This window comes from Budorcas taxicolor, chromosome 17, assembly GCF_023091745.1.
Source record: "Budorcas taxicolor isolate Tak-1 chromosome 17, Takin1.1, whole genome shotgun sequence".
Lineage (NCBI taxonomy): Eukaryota > Metazoa > Chordata > Mammalia > Artiodactyla > Bovidae > Budorcas > Budorcas taxicolor.
This window is the reverse complement of record NC_068926.1, coordinates 71,391,643-71,409,131: the sequence shown is the minus strand read 5'-3', so window position 1 is coordinate 71,409,131 and position 17,489 is coordinate 71,391,643. Positions and strand designations below refer to the sequence as shown.

The 17,489-nt window shown below is 56.3% G+C and overlaps 1 protein-coding gene across 1 annotated transcript; it reads right to left on the bottom strand.

Annotated features, from left to right (window-relative positions):
• Nucleotides 1-6,663, bottom strand: SUSD2 (sushi domain containing 2). Its single transcript, XM_052655030.1, has 15 exons — nucleotides 6,588-6,663; nucleotides 4,690-4,897; nucleotides 4,363-4,514; nucleotides 3,764-3,931; nucleotides 3,134-3,308; nucleotides 2,810-3,011; nucleotides 2,514-2,599; nucleotides 2,165-2,433; nucleotides 1,948-2,091; nucleotides 1,692-1,850; nucleotides 1,137-1,385; nucleotides 753-1,025; nucleotides 451-627; nucleotides 156-258; nucleotides 1-25 (listed from the first exon to the last, which is right to left on the bottom strand). The coding sequence occupies exons 1-15, from the start codon at nucleotides 6,661-6,663 to the stop codon at nucleotides 1-3; spliced, it is 2,466 nt and encodes an 821-aa protein (XP_052510990.1).
• Nucleotides 6,664-17,489: the final 10,826 nt, after the last annotated feature.

The following is a 17,489-nucleotide window of genomic DNA, read 5'->3' as shown; positions in this document are numbered from 1 at the left end:
TCAGGGTTGCGAACCCCAGACGGCCCTGCAACAGAGTTGTGGTCTAGCGCAGGCACGGTGGTCCCATGCGCGCCCCGGGGTGGGGGTGGGGGTGCGGGGGCGGGCCCAGGAGAACCGAGGAGGAGTGGACCCGGCCTGGGAGAGAGGGGTCTCACGTGTTGCTCTTCCTGCCGCGTAGGAACCAGTAGCCAAGCCCAACCAGGGCCACCAGCCCCAGGCCTCCAAAGATGATGCCCAGCAGCACCGCGTAGCTCCGTCCTGGAGAGGCGGTGGGCTGTGAGTGCGCCCAGCAACCGGGTGCAGGCGTGCGCACATGCATGCGTGGGGCGGACTTGGGGCGCGGGCGCGTGGGTCGGTGGGCGGGGCTAGGCTGACTGGTGGGCGGGGTTAGGCCGTGTGGGTAGGGCAAGGACTAGTGGGCGGGGCTTCTGATGGGCGGGGTGTTCTCACCTGGCTGGCACGTGGGGGTGGGCCAGGACCAGGTGCCGTCAGCCTGGCAGGTGCTGGCCTCTGCCCCAGCCAGGCTGTAGCCGTTGTTGCAGCGGAAGCGGACGGTGGAGCCCACCAGGTACCTCTCACCCTGCTTGTGTCCGTTGGCAGGCGGGGCCAGCCAGCCACAGGACACCACTGGGGTGGGGGCGGGGCACAGACATCAGACCTGAGCTCGCCGCCCGCTGTCACCAGCCTGGGGGGCCGTGTCCCAGCGCCAGGCGCCCGCGCCGACCCCCTCCCCCTGCCCCCGTCACCCTCACCAGGCTGCAGGCTCTGCACGCGAAGCAGGTGTTGCATGTGGGCCACTCGTGAGGCGTTGCCCACGCTCAGGCTCCCGGTGGCCGCCACGTCGAATTTGCAGAAACTGTCGTCCCCACACAGGTCGGCTGCTGCACTCGCCTGGCTGGGGCTCGCGGAGCTTTCCTCGGGGAAGAGGGGCAGGAAAGTGGGGTCATGCTTAGGCCGTTCCTTGAAGTTTTCCACCAGGAACTTGGAGTCGTAGGTGAGCAGGGAGGAGGCGTTCTGCACGGCCCCTGGGAAGACAGCAGCAGGCCTGGCGGGTGGGAGGGCCTGGGGGCTCCCCACACCTCCACCGAGCCCTCCCCAGGGCTGTGCCCCCTCCCCTCCTGCCCGTGGCCTCTTACAGTCAGCCCCGAACCGGAACAGCTCTCGAGAACTGGCGCTGGGCGGCAGGACCTCCCCACTGCGCAGGGTGAAGTCGTCGGCCGGGTTGTCGTTGAGCGTCCCGAGGAGGCCCCGCGTGTGGGTCAGGAACTTCTCAGGCAGCAGGACTGCCACACTCAGGAACGGCCCTTGGAGGCTGATCTCCAGGCCGGCCTCTGACGTCAGCATAACTGATACTCTGTCCCCAGTGGCTACCGACAGGAACATGCCTGGGCACACGTGGAGGTGGGGTCAGGGTCGCCCCTGTGGGTGCTGTGCTGTGACCCCACAGCCCCAGGACGCGTGGGCTAGCACCGTGGGCTTCAGGGCCAGGAGGGCGTCCCCAGGGCCCAGCCTGCCTTGACACTCCCGCACCCCGGGCGGCGGGTCTGAGTGCCCAGGCCCTGAAAGGAGCTCCCACACCAGGGTCCTGTAAGAGGGAGACTGGCTGTTGGCCCTCATACCCTGACTCCACCCTGTGTCCCCCTTCCCTTCCTGCTAGGACCCCCAGATGGGGCCCCCACCATCCCACTCACCCTTCAGGTCCATCCAGCGCTGCTCCGCAAAGCTGAGCACCTCCTGGTTCAGCAGCACCTGCACGACCCCCGCACCGTCCCCCAGCCGGACCTCCACCACGTCTGAGTCGGCCTCCTGGATGGCCACTGCAGTCAGCCCCGTGCCTCGGTCCTGAGAGCCTGGGATGATGGGTGCAAAATGGGGTCCACCGGGCTCAGCTTCCCCCTCCCCAGGGATGACCCTGAGCCACCCAGAGCCCCCGGGGCCTGGCCTCACCCTCAGGCGTCATCCTGGTCTGGGCCCGCGCCTGCACCCGCAAGTCGGTCAGTGCGGCCTCCAGCAGCACGTACTCGCCACGTCCATTGAATGTGAAGTTGGTGCCATCGAAAGTGACGAAGTGTGGGTCCCCGAAAGCGGAGGCTGGAAAGATCGGAAGGTGAGGTGGGTTGTCCTGACTCTGCCCTGGGCAGTGCCCGCCCAGACCAGCACCCACCCAGGCGAGGGGGTCGGTAGCTGCGGCAGTCGCTGGAGGGCCGTCTGTTCATGTAGCGGAAGCACTCAGGTGCCCAGAGGCAGCAGTGGTAGAAGCTGATGACGTCGTAGATCCAGTGGGAGAGGCCGGGCACGCGGGGCGGCACGCGGTAGGGGGGTGAGCCCCAGTCGTGGCCGCGGTCTGGGGTGCTGCCCCCGGTGGAGTCAGCTGTCAGGAGCTGTGTGCCATCCGCCGTGTAGCAGCACTGCTGGCCGGAGTCGTACTTGGGGCTGCGGGCACAGACAGGGTCAGAGCCGCCCTGGGTCCGGCCCCACCCCTCCCCGCGCCCTGCCCTCCATCTCGGGCTCACCTGGCTTGCACTGAGCGCACGCAGTGCACAGCGCCTGGGTGGTAGGTGCACACGCTGCCCCGCTCCAGGTCACAGCCGTAGTCTGTCTGCAGAGGGGCTGGCGGCTGTCACCTGCACGGGCTCGGGGCTCCACCATCCCCTACCCCTCTGGGGCCTCAGACCCCCAGCCTCACCTCCCAGGCCTCCACCTTCCTTCCCTGTGATGCCTCAAGCACCGTGGCCCTTGCTGGTGGGGGCAGCCAGCCCTAGCCTGCCCCTCGCCCACTCCCAGTCCCTGTCTGGGGTGGGGGGCTCACGTGGAAGCGGCCGGAGTCAGCCCGGGCCTGGGCCAGGGTGCAAGGGCAGTCGGGCAGCTCCTCCAGGAACGTGGGCAGCTGGTCCTCCAGCTCCTCCCAGGCCAGGCACTGGTTTCGGGCCCAGGCCACAGGGTCCATCCGGAAGTCATCACCCAGGTGCCAGGCCAGCGCGTGCTCGTTGCTCCAGAGCGCTTGCACATCCCTGTGGGGGACGCACGCACGCTCGGGGCTGCCCTCCTTGCCCCAGCCCTGGCCCCGCCCCCGCCGTCGTCCACTGTAGGGCAGCAGACAGGCCCAGGGCTCGTCCTCCGGGGCGGTCCTTACTGCTCCCCTGCGCGGTGTCTGCTGTCCACAATGCGGAGGGAACCCACTTCCCATCTCTGGAAGTTCTGCCGGGCAGGTTTCGGCATGAAGGTGAAGGAACCGGAGTTGTGGACGTTGGTAGCCAAGGAATACAGGTATGACCACGCTGCTGCCCACTCCTGGGAATATGGCTGCCCTGAGGGGGTGGGGGCAGGGGAGAAGGCCTCATCAGCCCCGGGGCCTGACCCAGGACCCCCGGGGGCACAGGTGGGGGTCGGTGCCACGGACAGATGGCCCCCACACGCGGGCCTGCCTGGCTGGGGGAGGGAGCCAGGCCCAGGCCTGCTAGTCTTCCGGGGCTCCGAGAGGATGGCGTGGGGCACATCTTCCCTATTTCCAGGTCAAGCCATGTATCCAGGAACTGCGAACGTCTGCACCTCCTCCAGCCCCGGTACCCAGGCAGCCACCCCCCACCTGCCTCCCTGTGCCGCTCCAGCCAGTTGCCCTTTCCTGCCAACACCTTCTGGCTCGAAATCCCCGGCTGGAATCCCCCCACCTGGAGTCTCCTTTCTGCCATGTCCGTGAGCTCCAGGCTCCCGGTGGGGGTCAGGGGCTCGACCCCTGCAGTGGAGGGCCCGCTGCCGGCCTCACCTGTCTCCTCGTAGCCCCACAGCTCGATGGTGACGGTGTCCGAGGGCAGGGCCGAGGTGTTCCAGCTCAGGGTGAGGTTGCCCTGCGTGCCAGGAGTGCCGTAGTACTGCCAGCGGGTCTCGTTCACCAGCTGGCTCTTCTCGGAGTCCGACACTTTGCTGGGGTGCACTGGGCGGGGGGCGGGGAGGTGAGGGCTGAAAGAAGGCCTGGGGCCCAGGGCGTCCGGGTAGGAGGTCCGGGGCTCTTTGAGCTGTGGGGACCTCCCAAGGCAGTCCCTCGGGAGCTACGGTGCCCTTGTAGTAGGAAAGGTCAGGGGCTGGGAGAGGAGGGGCCCTGATCTTTGTCCCCCAGGCTGGCTCCTCCCCTGCCCTGGCCAGAGCCGACTCCCCCCTAGTCCTCCTCCCTCTGGGCTGGAACCCCCGCGTGGATGCCAGTGGGTGGAGAAAGGAGTCTGGGGAGCCCACACCCAGGGCAGGCCTCCAAAGTGACTGGTTCAACCAGATTATTGCCCGGGAGAGTCCCTGTGAGGGCACTGGGCCCGGGAGGGTGCGGCCTGGTGCCCTCCTCCCCCGCCATCCGGCCATCACCGTCGGGCTCACCGGAGAGCCAGGTGCCCGAGCGCGGGAAGGAGCGGCCGTTGTCCATGGAGAGCGTGAACGGGATGCGGCCGGACTCGTAGAGCAGGGGAGACACACAGTGCACTCGGCCGGAGGCGTCCACGTAGCCGCGGGTCTGGATACTCTCCTTAAAGCTGCGAGGGGCAGAGGGGGTGGACAGGCTGGGCCGGCGGGGGCCGACCCTCTCCGAGGCTCCCAGCCTCCTCCCAGGGAACCCATCGGGCCAGTAGCCCCAGCCCTCGGTCCTGGGGCCCCACCCAGCCCACCAGGGGGTCTGGGCCCCAGCGTGCCCCCTCGGGGGCCCCCCACCTGCAGATCACACTGTCAGCGGGGTTGGACCAGTTGAGATGCTGGACCACAAAGTCCTTGCCTCCCATCATGGAGCCAGAGTAGGGCGAGATCTCCAGGCAGAAATCCCGGATATCCACGCAGCAGCTGGCCAGGCCAAAGCAGGTCGGGTGGCAGGAACATGGCCCGCTCTGGTCTCCGCAGCGCTGGGAGCAGCTCCCCTGGGCACCTGGAGGAGAGGGCACGGAGGGCCGCGTCGCGCAGGGTGCCTGTCTCGCTCTCCCTGGGAGCCCCTTACAAGCAGCCCCAGGAGACAGCTGGCTGGGAACAGCGCTGACCACCATGAGGACACAGCAGAAACCCCGCAGGGCTCGGAGTCAGGGGTGGCGGTTAATTCTTAGTTCATTGGCCTGAATGACTGGCTGGAATTGGGGGAGATCTGGGGACACGTGAAATCACTCAGTCGTGTCTGACTCTTCGCAACTGCGTGGACTGTAGAGCCCACCAAGCCTCTCCGTCCATGGGATTTCCCAGGCGAGAGGACTGGAGTGGGGTGCCATTTCCTTCTCCCCTCCCTGCCTGGGCAGACTGACTCTCAGCAACAAAGTCGGTGTGCTTGATGGCTACGCGTGCCTGACCCCCACCTCTCCCCCGCCCCGATGTGCGGGGAGCTGCCTCCACTTCCTAAAGCATCAGTGGACCGGGGCCTGGAAAAGGACCTCCCTGGGTCACCCAGCCTGGGGTCTGGGGATGTGGCTGCCAAGAGTCCCCTTGGAGGCCCACTAGGGGCTGGTGCCAGCTGAACTTGTCCCATCTCTCTGCTGGGCATTGCAGGCTTGCCCACCACGGGTTAAGCCCTGAAGGAAGCCCACCCCACCCTCGGGGGAGAAGGTGAGGGGTGCTCCCCTCCTTTTAGGGGACATTTCTGGCAGAGGACTCAGCCAGGCCAGGAGAGGGGAGAGGGCAGTTTGGTGGGGGGGGGGGGGGGGGTGCTGTGGGGAGCCGTCCCGCTGGGGCTGGCCTGGCCACGCGGCTTGGAGGGTGGAGACCAGGGGCCGCTGCAGGCCCCTGTCCCATCTGGCCCATCCCAGCCGCCCCCACCCCCACCCCGGGGCTGGTCAAGGGCCAAGCCTGGGCCTGAGCCACCACTGCAGCCCTGCCTCACGCAGTGCAGGGCCTGGCACTCAGGAGCGTCAATAAATATTTATTGACCGAGGCCGTGATGGCCTGAGGGGTGGAGCAGGAGGCTGAGTGAAGCTCTAAGTAAGACAAGCGGCAGGGGGATGTGGTGCTTCCTAGGATGGGAAGCTGGCCGGGAGGGGGCTGGGGAACGGGTGAAAACCAGCCTGGCCTGGCCCGGCGGGGGTCAGGGGCCTGGCTCCGGAGCGCAGGGCCTTTCCCAGGACTTGCTCGGGCTCAGCCCCCCTGAGAGGGACCCGTGGTCCTGCCTCCAGCTGGCCAGGGGGCCCAGTGGGGCTGAGGGTTCCTCCATCAAGGCTCAGGTCCCAGTCCAAGGGCTTGGCTGCGCTCACCCTCCCCGGCGACCTCCCTCCCGGCCACGACCACCTTCCGGCTCCCAGCTAGCTTAGAGTAGGCATAGCCCAGAACACCCCCACCCCAATCCCGACCAGCAGCCCCTTGGCCCTGGGCTCCCCAGAATTTCTTCTTCCTCTTAGCACCCTCCAGGATGGACATGGATCTGAGCAAACTCCAGGAGATGCTGAAGGACGGGGAAGCCTGGCACGCTGCCGCGCATGGGGTCGCAGAGTCAGACGCGACCGAGCGACTGAACGCATCAGCCCCCAGTGTGGTCACAGACCGCCAGACGGATGGACAGGAGTCCAAGCCCAGGGAGGTTCTGCGCTGGGTCTGACTGCAGCGGGCAGACAGGGGGACGGCAGGGCAGGGCGGGGGCATACCTGCTGCAGGCCGGAGGCCCGGGCCGGGGACAGTCGCCAGCAGCAGCAGGGCCCAGGGCAGCAGGGACGGCTTCATGGTGCGGCCCGCGTCTGCAGACAGCGCAGCAGGGGCCGGAGGTGGCGGGTCAAATATTCCCCAAGCCCGGCCCCGCCCCGCGCTGCCGCCCCGCCCCGCCCCGCCCCGCCCGGTCCCCTCTCAAAGTCCACAGGTGCCCGAAGCGCCCGCAGGGCTCAAGCTGCCCCGTTAGCACATTCCTGGCCCTCCGGCCCCTGACCCAGGGGAGGGGACCGGCATCCTGAAGCCGGACGTCCGGGGACGGCCGCTCAGACCCCGGATCCCAGTCCCCACCCCCCGCCCCCAGGCCTGCTCCGCAGGGCCGCGCTCTCGCCTGGGAAGGGATGATGCTGCAGTGGGGAGAAGGCACAGTGTTCCCTGCCATCCCGGGATTCCAGCCCCCGGGGGTCCTGGGGCCACGGGCCTCGAACCTCAGCTGCCCCACAGGGAGCTGGACGTCCCAGGTCCTCCCCGCAGCCGGGGTGGGGTGCGGGAGCTGGCACCTTCCTGCTGGTGCCTGCCTGCGGCCTGCTGTGTAGGCGCTGGGGGACGGCCCCGACTGGGCGAGGGCGGAGATACCCCCGGTGGGCGGAGGGGAAGGAAGGGGGGATGGGCGGGGCCGGGAGCCCCCGGCAGGTGAACCCTGGGGGCAGGGTGGGGGGCTGAGGCCCAGACCCTGGTCTCCTCTCTGCTCGGCTCGCTGGGCTGCTGGCGGGGTTCCGGGAAGAAACGGGGTCATCTGTGCTCTCCTGAAGCGCTTCTGCCCCGAGCTGGGGGCCAGATAGGAGCCGCCCAGCCCCGCCCGCCCCCGCCGTCACTCTGAGTTTGCATAATCTCTTCCTTGTTCCACACTTCTCTTCTGTTTATGCAGGTGTGGAAACTGAGGCCCAGACCGGGAGAGGCAGCCAGGTCCCTGGGAGAGGTGGTTTCCGGGATTCTCCACGGCCAGGGTAGGCGGGGAGGACCCAGGTCGGAGACTCACTCGGGCCCTGCCACCTGGGCCAGGTCTAGACAGTGGTGGCTTCTCAAGGCAACTGAAGGGGACAGGGCCCTGGACCCCTTAGGGAATTGAAGCTAGCGGGGGGCCCCTGGGCTGTGAGAGGCCTCAGGGCCCTGGGGGGTCAGCCAGCCTGGTTCCCTGGTCACTGCCCGCTCCCCCCCACTAGCCCGCAGTGATCCAGAGAGCCGGCAGGGGTGGGGGAGGGGGGGTGTAGCCACAACTGCTAAGCAGATGCTGGGCACTCAGAGCACTTCTGGGGCCAGCTGCCCTGGGTGTGGTCCTCCGGTCCCCAAGCCAGCCTGGGGGGCTGGTACTGGGACTTGCTCCAGGGCCCTGACCACAGCTTAGGGAGCACGGACGTGAAAAAATGCATAGCGTGAGAGTTAAGTTTTATTTGGGGGAAAATAAAAAGGCAGAGGAACCAGAGATCAAATTGCCAACATCCGCTGGATCATGGAAAAAGCAAGAGAGTTCCAGAAAAACATCTATTTCTGATTTATTGACTATGCCAAAGCCTTTGACTGTGTGGATCACAATCAACTGTGGAAAATTCTGAAAGAGATGGGAATACCAGACCACCTGACCTGCGTCGAGAAATCTGTGTGCAGGTCAGGAAGCAGCAGTTAGAAATGGACATGGAACAACAGACTGGTTCCAAATAGGAAAAGGAGTACGTCAAGGCTGTATATTGTCACCCTGCTTATTGAACTTCTATGCAGAGTACATCATGAGAAATGCTCGGCTGGAAGAAGCACAAGCTGGAATCAAGATTGCCGGGAGAAATATCAATAACCTCAGATATGCAGATGACACCACCCTTATGGCAGAAAGTGAAGAGGAACTAAAAAGCCTCTTGATGAAAGTGAAAGAGGAGAGTGAAAAAGTTGGCTTAAAGCTCAACATTCAGAAAACGAAGATCATGGCATCGTCCCATCACTTCATGGGAAATAGATGGGGAAACAGTGGAAACAGTGTCAGACTTTATTTTTGGGGGGGCTCCAAAATCACTGCAGATGGTGACTGCAGCCATGAAATTAAAAGACGCTTACTCCTTGGAAGAAAAGTTATGACTAACCTAGACAGCATATTGAAAAGCAGAGACATTACTTTGCCGACTAAGGTCCGCCTAGTCAAGGCTATGGTTTTTCCTGTGGTCATGTATGGATGTGAGAGTTGGACTGTGAAGAAGGCTGAGCGCCAAAGAATTGATGCTTTTGAAGTGTGGTGTTGGAGGAGACTCTTGAGAGTCCCATGGACTGCAAGGAGATCCAACCAGTCCGTTCTGAAGGAGATCAGCCCTGGGATTTCTTTGGAAGGAATGATGTTGAAGCTGAAATTCCAGTACTTTGGCCACCTCATGCGAAGAGTTGACTCATTGGAAAAGACTCTGATGCTGGGAGGGATTGGGGGCAGGAGGAGAAGGGGACGACTGAGGATGAGATGGCTGGATGGCATCACGGACTCGATGGACGTGAGTCTGAGTGAACTCCGGGAGCTGGTGATGGACAGGGAGGCCTGGCGTGCTGAGATCATGGGGTCACAAAGAGTCAGACACGACTGAGCGACTGAACTGAAGTGACTGAAAGACTTTTTCCAGTCGTCACGTATAGATGTGAGAACTGGACCATAAAGAAGGCTGAGCACCGAAGAACTGGTGCTTTCGAACTGTGGTGTTGGAGAAGACTCTTGAGAGTCCCTTGGAGGGCAAGGAGCTCCAACCAGTCCATCCTAAAGGAGATCAGTCCTCAGTATTCACTGGAAGGACTGATGCTGAAGCTAAAGCTCCAATACTTTCGCCACCTGATGGGAAGAGCCATTGGAAATGACCCTGATGCTGGGAAAGATTGAAGGCAGGAGGAGAAGGGGACGACAAGAGGATGGGATGGCTGGATGGCATCAACGACTCGACAGATGTGAGTCTGAGCAAACTCTGGTGAAGAAGGGATTCATAGGGCCTGGACTCCATCTGAGGCCTGTTCATGCTGATTATGCTCTGCCACCTTTCCAATGGACTCTGAACTCCGTGTTTAGTGCCTATGAAGACAACAGCAGAAGGGTAAGACCCCCTCCAGACGGGGGAACCTTGAAGATCGTATGTAGGTTACTCATCGCCTAAGAGAAAACACACGCTAATCACCCCTTCCTCCAGACAGGCCATAACATTTTCTGTATCTATCGGAGAGGAACCTCGGGTTTATTGATTATTGGCTAATTGAGCACATGAGCACAGGGCACGTGAATGATGGGGTTCTTGGGGTTGTATTTTCCTTGGTTTATGTAAGTCTCAAGGGATTTGGGGTGGTGGGTTCAGACACGTACACATGGGGTATAAAAGATTTTCACAAATGCTGGTCGGGGTCCTTGGCTAAGAGGAGACTCCGCCTCGGGCCGCCGATGTCATAAACCGCACTCCCCTATCTGCACTGTCCCTCTGAGTGAGTTTGTTTCCCGGAACGCGTGGCTACAACACTGGGAGATGGTGAAGGACAGGGAGGCCTGGCGTGCTGCAGTCCATGGGGTTGCAAAGAGTCAGACACGGTGGAGCCAGTGAACGACAGCAGAGGCCTGCAGCCCAGGAGACAGCCCCTCACACGGCTCTGAGAGACCGCTCCAAAGCAGCCGCGGGGAGGCCACTGTGTGTGTGACTTGGGGAAGGGTAGGCTCGTGCAATCAAGAACGTATTTTTGCAGAGGTTTTTTACTAGTCTCGTGAAGCCTTTGCTGGTCACAAGGAAGAGTCGTCACCATGAAGGGTTTAGAGCTTTTCTAGATATGAGGAAGTATAAGAACTGGGCTTATAAAGTCAGCGCCTGAATCCCCAACTCTCTGAAGACCTGTCCCGCCGGTTTCCTGGAGCACAGAGGGCCTGGTTCCTGCGCTCCACCCTGAACTCCTTCAGCGGGTGTTGGAGGTCAGCTGCTGCTGGGGCACATGGCTTATTCCTCGTGGAGGCAGATGCGAGCGCCCTTGGCGAGGACCACTTTGAAGTAGGCAGGGCCCTCACGGTGATAAACTTGACCGTACTTTGGGAGGCATTTCGCAGGCACTTTGTGACCATTTTGTCCCACTTTGCTAGAAAGGCTCATTCCTAGGTGGGCTGTTACTGGACTAAGTCTATCGACAATAACCAGAGGGCTCTGGACCAGCTGTCTTACTCAGTGTGTGAAGGTCCGGGAAAATCCCCGCCTGTTCTATCTTCCCATATCTAGAGTTACACTGTCACAGTCACTGAACGCATACGGAACCATACATTTGATCAACTGCTTCAGGTCAGCTAGTCATTGTTTTTGCTGGAGGTTCAGTCGCACATTTGGTAATATTGACACCAGAGACAATTATCTTGTAGAACAGGCAAAGAACAGCTAACGTAGCTGGCAGTATTTTAAAGGGACAAGTAAGAATTAAGCCTCAGGTGTAGCCCAGTATACTCTCAGGCCCTCTGACATAGTACAGTTCTTCATCATTCGGGGGTGTTAGCCTCAGGCTCCCAGCCCGGCTTCCTAGTGTTACCAGGCTGGCTATCCTTAGTATAACCTAACTGCTTCCAAGGTAAAGGAGGCCCTAAATCCGAAATGGCCACAGCCTGATTGTTTCATTCCTTGACTAAATTTGCTTGTTGCTCCGACTGAGCTTGAGTGACTTAAAGGGAGCTTCATATTACGGCTGGGGTCAGAGCAGGCACTCTTAACTGGCCAGCTGAGAGGATCCCACCTAGTGATGTCAAGAGCAGCCCACAGGGGACTGAACTTTCTTTCTTCTAGAAAAAATTTCTAAGGGTCATCCAATTAGAGCCTTGGAGTAGAGAAACCCACCAAGGTAGCCTAGAAGTCCTAGACACAGGTGACTGGCCACAGCCCAATACTTGGATTGACTTTTTAAAACTAGCATAGGATCGTGTTCAAGATAGAAAAACGTTTGATGTATATGCAAAGGTCTAAGAAGTCAAGACAACATTATAAATGGTCATGCAGTCAGGTCCAGCGTCTTGGGTAAGCTGCCTACCTCTGATGTCACCTTCTCTTCATCCTGGTCTAACTGTGATTTCCTCTGTTTGAGCATCCTTTTAAGGTGAGTTTGACATCAGCAGTCCTGTCTATAGACCAGTCAGAAGAGACCTATAGAAGAGGGAATTAATCCAAGGGTCAATTTCCCTTCATTTTCACTGCACATAAGCTAGTTAAGAGTAACTGATGGAAAGCCCTTCCACCCAGGTTGGAGACAGTCCTTTCTGGTGTACATAATCCCCTGTTTGGAGGTTGTGGGAATTGAGATTACTGAGATGAACTTCAGAAATAAAATTTAGAATGTCCTTTTAATCATTCAATTAACTTTCCATTAATATAGCATAACAGCAAGGAACTTATCTGGGAAGGGAGTCAGTAACTACAGACCTCTGTTAACAAAACTGGGATTTAACATTCATTGAAATGTTATCTTTTTTCCTCTAAAATTATTCTCATTTCTACCAAATATATTCAAATTAAAACTAATTTGTTTGCAAAAATAAGTCTGAAAAAAAAGAAGAAAAAAAAATAAGTCTGATCTAAAAAAAAAAAAAACCTTGGCCTGAAATTTTATATAACTATAATTGATCATAGGGTTTTGCTTTACTGAAATTTTCTATAAGGACTGTCAGACTGAACTTCTTAAACAAACAAACAAACAAACAAACAAAAAAAACCCTCTCAGGGCCAGGAAGGTCAGGCCAAGAGCTTATCACATGTCTCACCCACAGATCTAGGTGAATTCCTTCCTTTACAAGGTTGCCAAAATACCTTGAGATTTTTATACCTGATGGTGAGGTAGCTTCCCTAATCTGTCTGTTAAAGCTGCTGGAAACCTGAGAGTTTACAAACTCTGGAGGGAGCCAATAGAGAAAAAAAAGTTAAATATTTCAATTCTGCTTACAAAAGTTTAATTTACCAAATTACTATAAGTTATAATTAGTTTGAAGGGAAGGTTTTCCTTACACCTGTAAAACAGATTTGGCCCAGTAACTTCTGATTACAATTGATAAAGTAACTGGGTTACTGCTGTGCCATACCTCACTTGCAGATAATAACTAGAATTTTGACTGACATTTGACCAGCACCTGTCAGAATTTTAGGAACTCCATATAAATTTTAAAATATCTATATCAGTAACATTTGCCATACACTATAACCTGAGAAGACTGTTGAGAGTCCCTTGGACTGCAAGGAGATCCAACCAGTCCATCCTAAAGGAGATCAGCCCTGGGATTTCTTTGGAAGGAATGATGCTAAAGCTGAAGCTCCAGGACTTTGGCCACCTCATGCGAAGAGTTGACTCATTGGAAAAGACTCTGATGCTGGGAGGGATTGGGGGCAGGAGGAGAAGGGGACGACCCGGGATGAGATGGCAGGATGGCATCACGGACTTGATGGACGTGGGTCTGAGTGAACTCCGGGAGTCGGTGATGGACAGGGAGGCCTGACGTGCTGCGATTCCTGGGGTCGCAAAGAGTCGGGCACGGCTGAGCGACTGGACTGGACTGATAACCTGAGAAGACTCACTGCTCATTGACAGTACTTCCCATGCAATGCAACATATCAGATGAAGCTAGTTTGTATCTCTTTTTGGGATGTTTCAGGAGGCTCTCTGAAGCACTCAAAGTTAGGGAGAGGTCAAAAAGACTTAGGAAACTTTGCAAAGAATATCAAAGGGGTTTAAGACACTCAGAGATAGTCACAGGTCATTGTGAAACAAGTCATCACTTAACCAAAGTAACAATAAAAGATTTCAAAGGTAAATACAGAGCAGATTATCTAAAAGTAAAGAAATTACAATCTGTTATCAAAGGCAGTTCAACCTGTTACGAAAACTTGTACCATGCACAAAATTCTTCTATTGGAGTCCACTTTCCAAAACTTTTCTGCAGACATCACTTAATTTGCCCATTCAAAAACAAACACCTCTTAGGTCAGACATCCTTCCTTTTCCCATAATAAAATGTAACCCCATTCCTCACGCCTCTTTACTGAAAACACATATCTTACTCTCCTTAGACCTTTATATTAGCATTCTGTAGATTGGTGAGCATAAATACCATTGATAGTTTCTAAAAAAAATTTGCTTTCTTATAGAGAACATCTCAAGATGGCATCAAACATTCATTAACAGTCCAAGATACCTTTAGTTTCTCTGTAAGAGAAAGCCAGTTATCAGTAATTAATGTTGCCGTTATCATTTTATTTGGGAGTACCCTACCCATTAAGTAAACTTCCGTCACTTAATTTAGCAGAACCCTAGAAATTCAATTTACCAAAATCTGGACAGACTAAAACATAATTACTCTTAACAGAGTTTATTGAAAAGCTTTAACCCATTTACATTTTCTTTCCTAAAAAGTTTCTTCATATTAAGTAAATTTCCTTGCAGACAAAGTTGTAACAGCTATAATATTATTTTACTTAGTTTATACTAAAATAAACCTAGGCCAAATGATATGAGTATCAGTTCAGTTCAGTCGCTCAGTCGTGTCCAACTCTTTGCGATCCCATGAATCGCAGCACGCCAGGCCTCCCTGTCCATCACCATCTTCTGGAGTTCACTCAGACTCACGTCCATCGAGTCCGTGATGCCATCCAGCCATCTCATCCTCGGTCGTCCCCTTCTCCTCCTGCCCCCAATCCCTCCCAGCATCAGAGTCTTCTCCAATGAGTCAACTCTTCACATGAGGTGGCCAAAGTCCTGGAGCTTCAGCTTTAGCATCATTCCTTCCAAAGAAATCCCAGGTTGATCTCCTTCAGAATGGACTGGTTGGATCTCCTTGCAGTCCAAGGGTCTCTCAAGAGTCTTCTCCAACACCACAGTTCAAAAGCATCAATTCTTCGGTGCTCAGCCTTCTTCACAGTCCAACTCTCACATCCATACATGACCACAGGAAAAACCATAGCCTTGACTACACGGACCTTAGTCGGCAAAGTAATGTCTCTGCTTTTCAATATGCTGTCTAGGTTGGTCATAATTTTTCTTCCAAGGAGTAAGTGTCTTTTAATATCATGGCTGCAATCACCATCTGCAGTGATTTTGGAGCCCCCCAAAATAAAGTCTGACACTGTTTCCACTGTTTCCCCATCTATTTGCCATGAAGTGATGGGACTGGATGCCATCTTCGTTTTCTGAATGTTGAGCTTTAAGCCAACTTTTTCGCTCTCCTCTTTCACTTTCATCAAGAGGCTTTTTAGCTCCTCTTCACTTTCTGCCATAAGGGTGGTGTCATCTGCATATCTGAGGTTATTGATATTTCTCCCGGCAATCTTGATTCCAGCTTGCGTTTCTTCCAGCCCAGCGTTTCCCATGATGTACTCTGCATAGAAGTTCAATAAGCAGGGTGACAATATACAGCCTTGACGTACTCCTTTTCCTAGTTGGAACCAGTCTGTTGTTCCATGTCCAGTTCTAACTGTTGCTTCCTGACCTGCATATAGGTTTCTCAAGAGGCAGGTCAGGTGGTCTGGTATTCCCATCTCTTTCAGAATTTTCCACAGTTGATTGTGATCCACACAGTCAAAGGCTTTGGCATAGTCAATAAAGCAGAAAGAGATGTTTTTCTGGAACTCTCTGGCTTTTTCCATGATCCAGCGGATGTTGGCAATTTGATCTCTGGTTCCTCTGCCTTTTCTCAAACCAGCTTGAACATCAGGAAATTCATGGTTCATGTATTGCTGAAGCCTGGCTTGGAGATACTTAATTTTATATTTGATGTTGATGAATGTATACATTTCTATATTAATTAGGCCAACAAACTTCACCATTAAATACCAGGTATAATTTAATATTGAATATTTCCCAGTTCCTGTGAACCTGAAATTCACTTAGCTTAATTTCTCTTGAAATTAGAATTTTCTGATTTGTAGGCGCTTACTTTTCTTTAGGCCAATTAAATTAGAGCTCACTTACAAATTAAACTTCATTAGAATTCTGAGCCATACATTCAGACACAGCAAGAGGTCTAGCCTCGCTTTCTCAGCTTCATCATGAATCAGGTATCTCAATATGAAACTCACCAGTATGTAAGAAGTATTTTTAAAGGCTTCATTCCCTGTCTTTCTTTCTTCAGTTTCACGATAAGGTAAGTGGTCCTGGGAGCTCTGATCTCAAGGCAACAGGGATGGAAAATCAGGTTCTCATTAGGACTTATTTCCTCGGGACTCCTGTTTTCAAGCTAAGTTTCTCTACTGGTTGGAATTAAACTGGTTGGGAGTCGGTTCCCGTCCAGCTGGCATGGTGTACTCAGTTGGCACAACGGAACGTTCATAAATTTTTGTAGCCTTTTCTTTCTTTTAGTGGTTCTGAAAAGTTGGTCAAGCAGTTTAACAAGCGTTAACTGTGTAACTTGGATCAACCTAGACCATCTTTCTGACCAGCGCAGCTACGTCCTCATCTAAACCTTCTAAAAGTTGGAGTCAAGCAAAGGATGATTGTGGTGATTGGAGAATGATGATTTGGGTGTGAAGCCAGAGTATTTCTTAGAAGGTTTTTTTTTTTTTCTCTCTCTCTCTCTCTTTCTCCTTTGCTGGCAAAGGCAAACAGCAGGAGGTGGAAGAGTTGGGAAAGAAAGGAAAAAAAGGAGAGACAGCATCTGACCAAGTAATTCAGATAGAAGATACACGTAGAGGGAGGGAGTCAGTGACAGACCGTTAGCAGCCTTTTTCGGTTCTGATATAGTTTCAAGAGAAGTTTCTAGATACCTGTCATCCATTGTCTGTTTGATCTTGTGGCCAGCTTTTTCTAACAGCAAGAATATAAATTTTGGAATATTAAAGGAAGCTCAATCTGCTTGTTTTAGGTTGGGAATCTCCTTTTAGCATAACTTCCCCAGTTAAGTAGGTGTGCCCATTGTGCTAACAGAGGCACCGGCTTAGCCTCTTAGCTAACCACACAAGTTTCCTACAGCTGAGCCGCCCTGGTACCTGTTAAGCAGCCCTCACCAGTCCTTTTCACGCAGCTGCGTGGGGTGGGGCATGTATTCTCGGCCAAGCCCCACCGAGTGCCTTTCCACTGGGTAGGTATCCCCTGGTGTCTTTCAGCCAGACCCCCACCCCAGCATGCCCACGTGTAGCTGACTCCAGGATGGGGGTCTGTGGACGAGGGGAGGGGGCGCTCTGGCTGCACAGAGAGGAGAGCTGGAGGGGAGGGCCAGGGGAGGCCAGGAGTGCACGGTGGGGGTGCCAGGGAGGGGAAGCAGCAGAGCCCTGAGGCCCCGGGAAGGGGCCCGAGTCAGGGCCAGCCCAGCGCCCTGGGTTCCCGCATGGCTCTGCCTGCGCTGGGCTGCGGACCCTGGCAGTGCCCAGCCTCTTGGGTGTCTGTCTTCCCAGGCTGGAGGAGGGGCACGGAGTGGCCCCTGAGAGGAAGGGGGCAGCAGGCAGCAGGGAGGCTCTCTGTGCTCCAGACGAGGCCCCGGGGCAGGCCGGGCCCCTCCAGCATGTTAGTCCCCAGGACGGACGGGCTCAGGGCGGGAGGATACGGCCAGCGCCACCCTGCTGCCGAGTTACAGACACTTCCCTCTGTAACAAGGGGTCCCACGCTGCTGTCTCACACTCAGGCCACAGCGCACGGGGCTGGTCCCATCGGAGGGGACATGCAGTGTGGGGGGTGGTCAGTGCAGACCCGCGCTCTGGGTTCCCGCCACGCAGGGGTGCAGGCCAGCCCCTGTGCCCGGCCGGACCCTCCTGCACCCCGGCCCTGGAGCACGCGGCCTCAGCCCTGTGCCCCGTCCAGGGGTGGGGGGCTGCCCTGCCTCGACGGTCCCCGGGGGAGGGGGCCCAGAAGCCCTGGACGGGGACCCCGCCCTGAGGGACAAAGAGGCCGAGGTGACCGTTTCA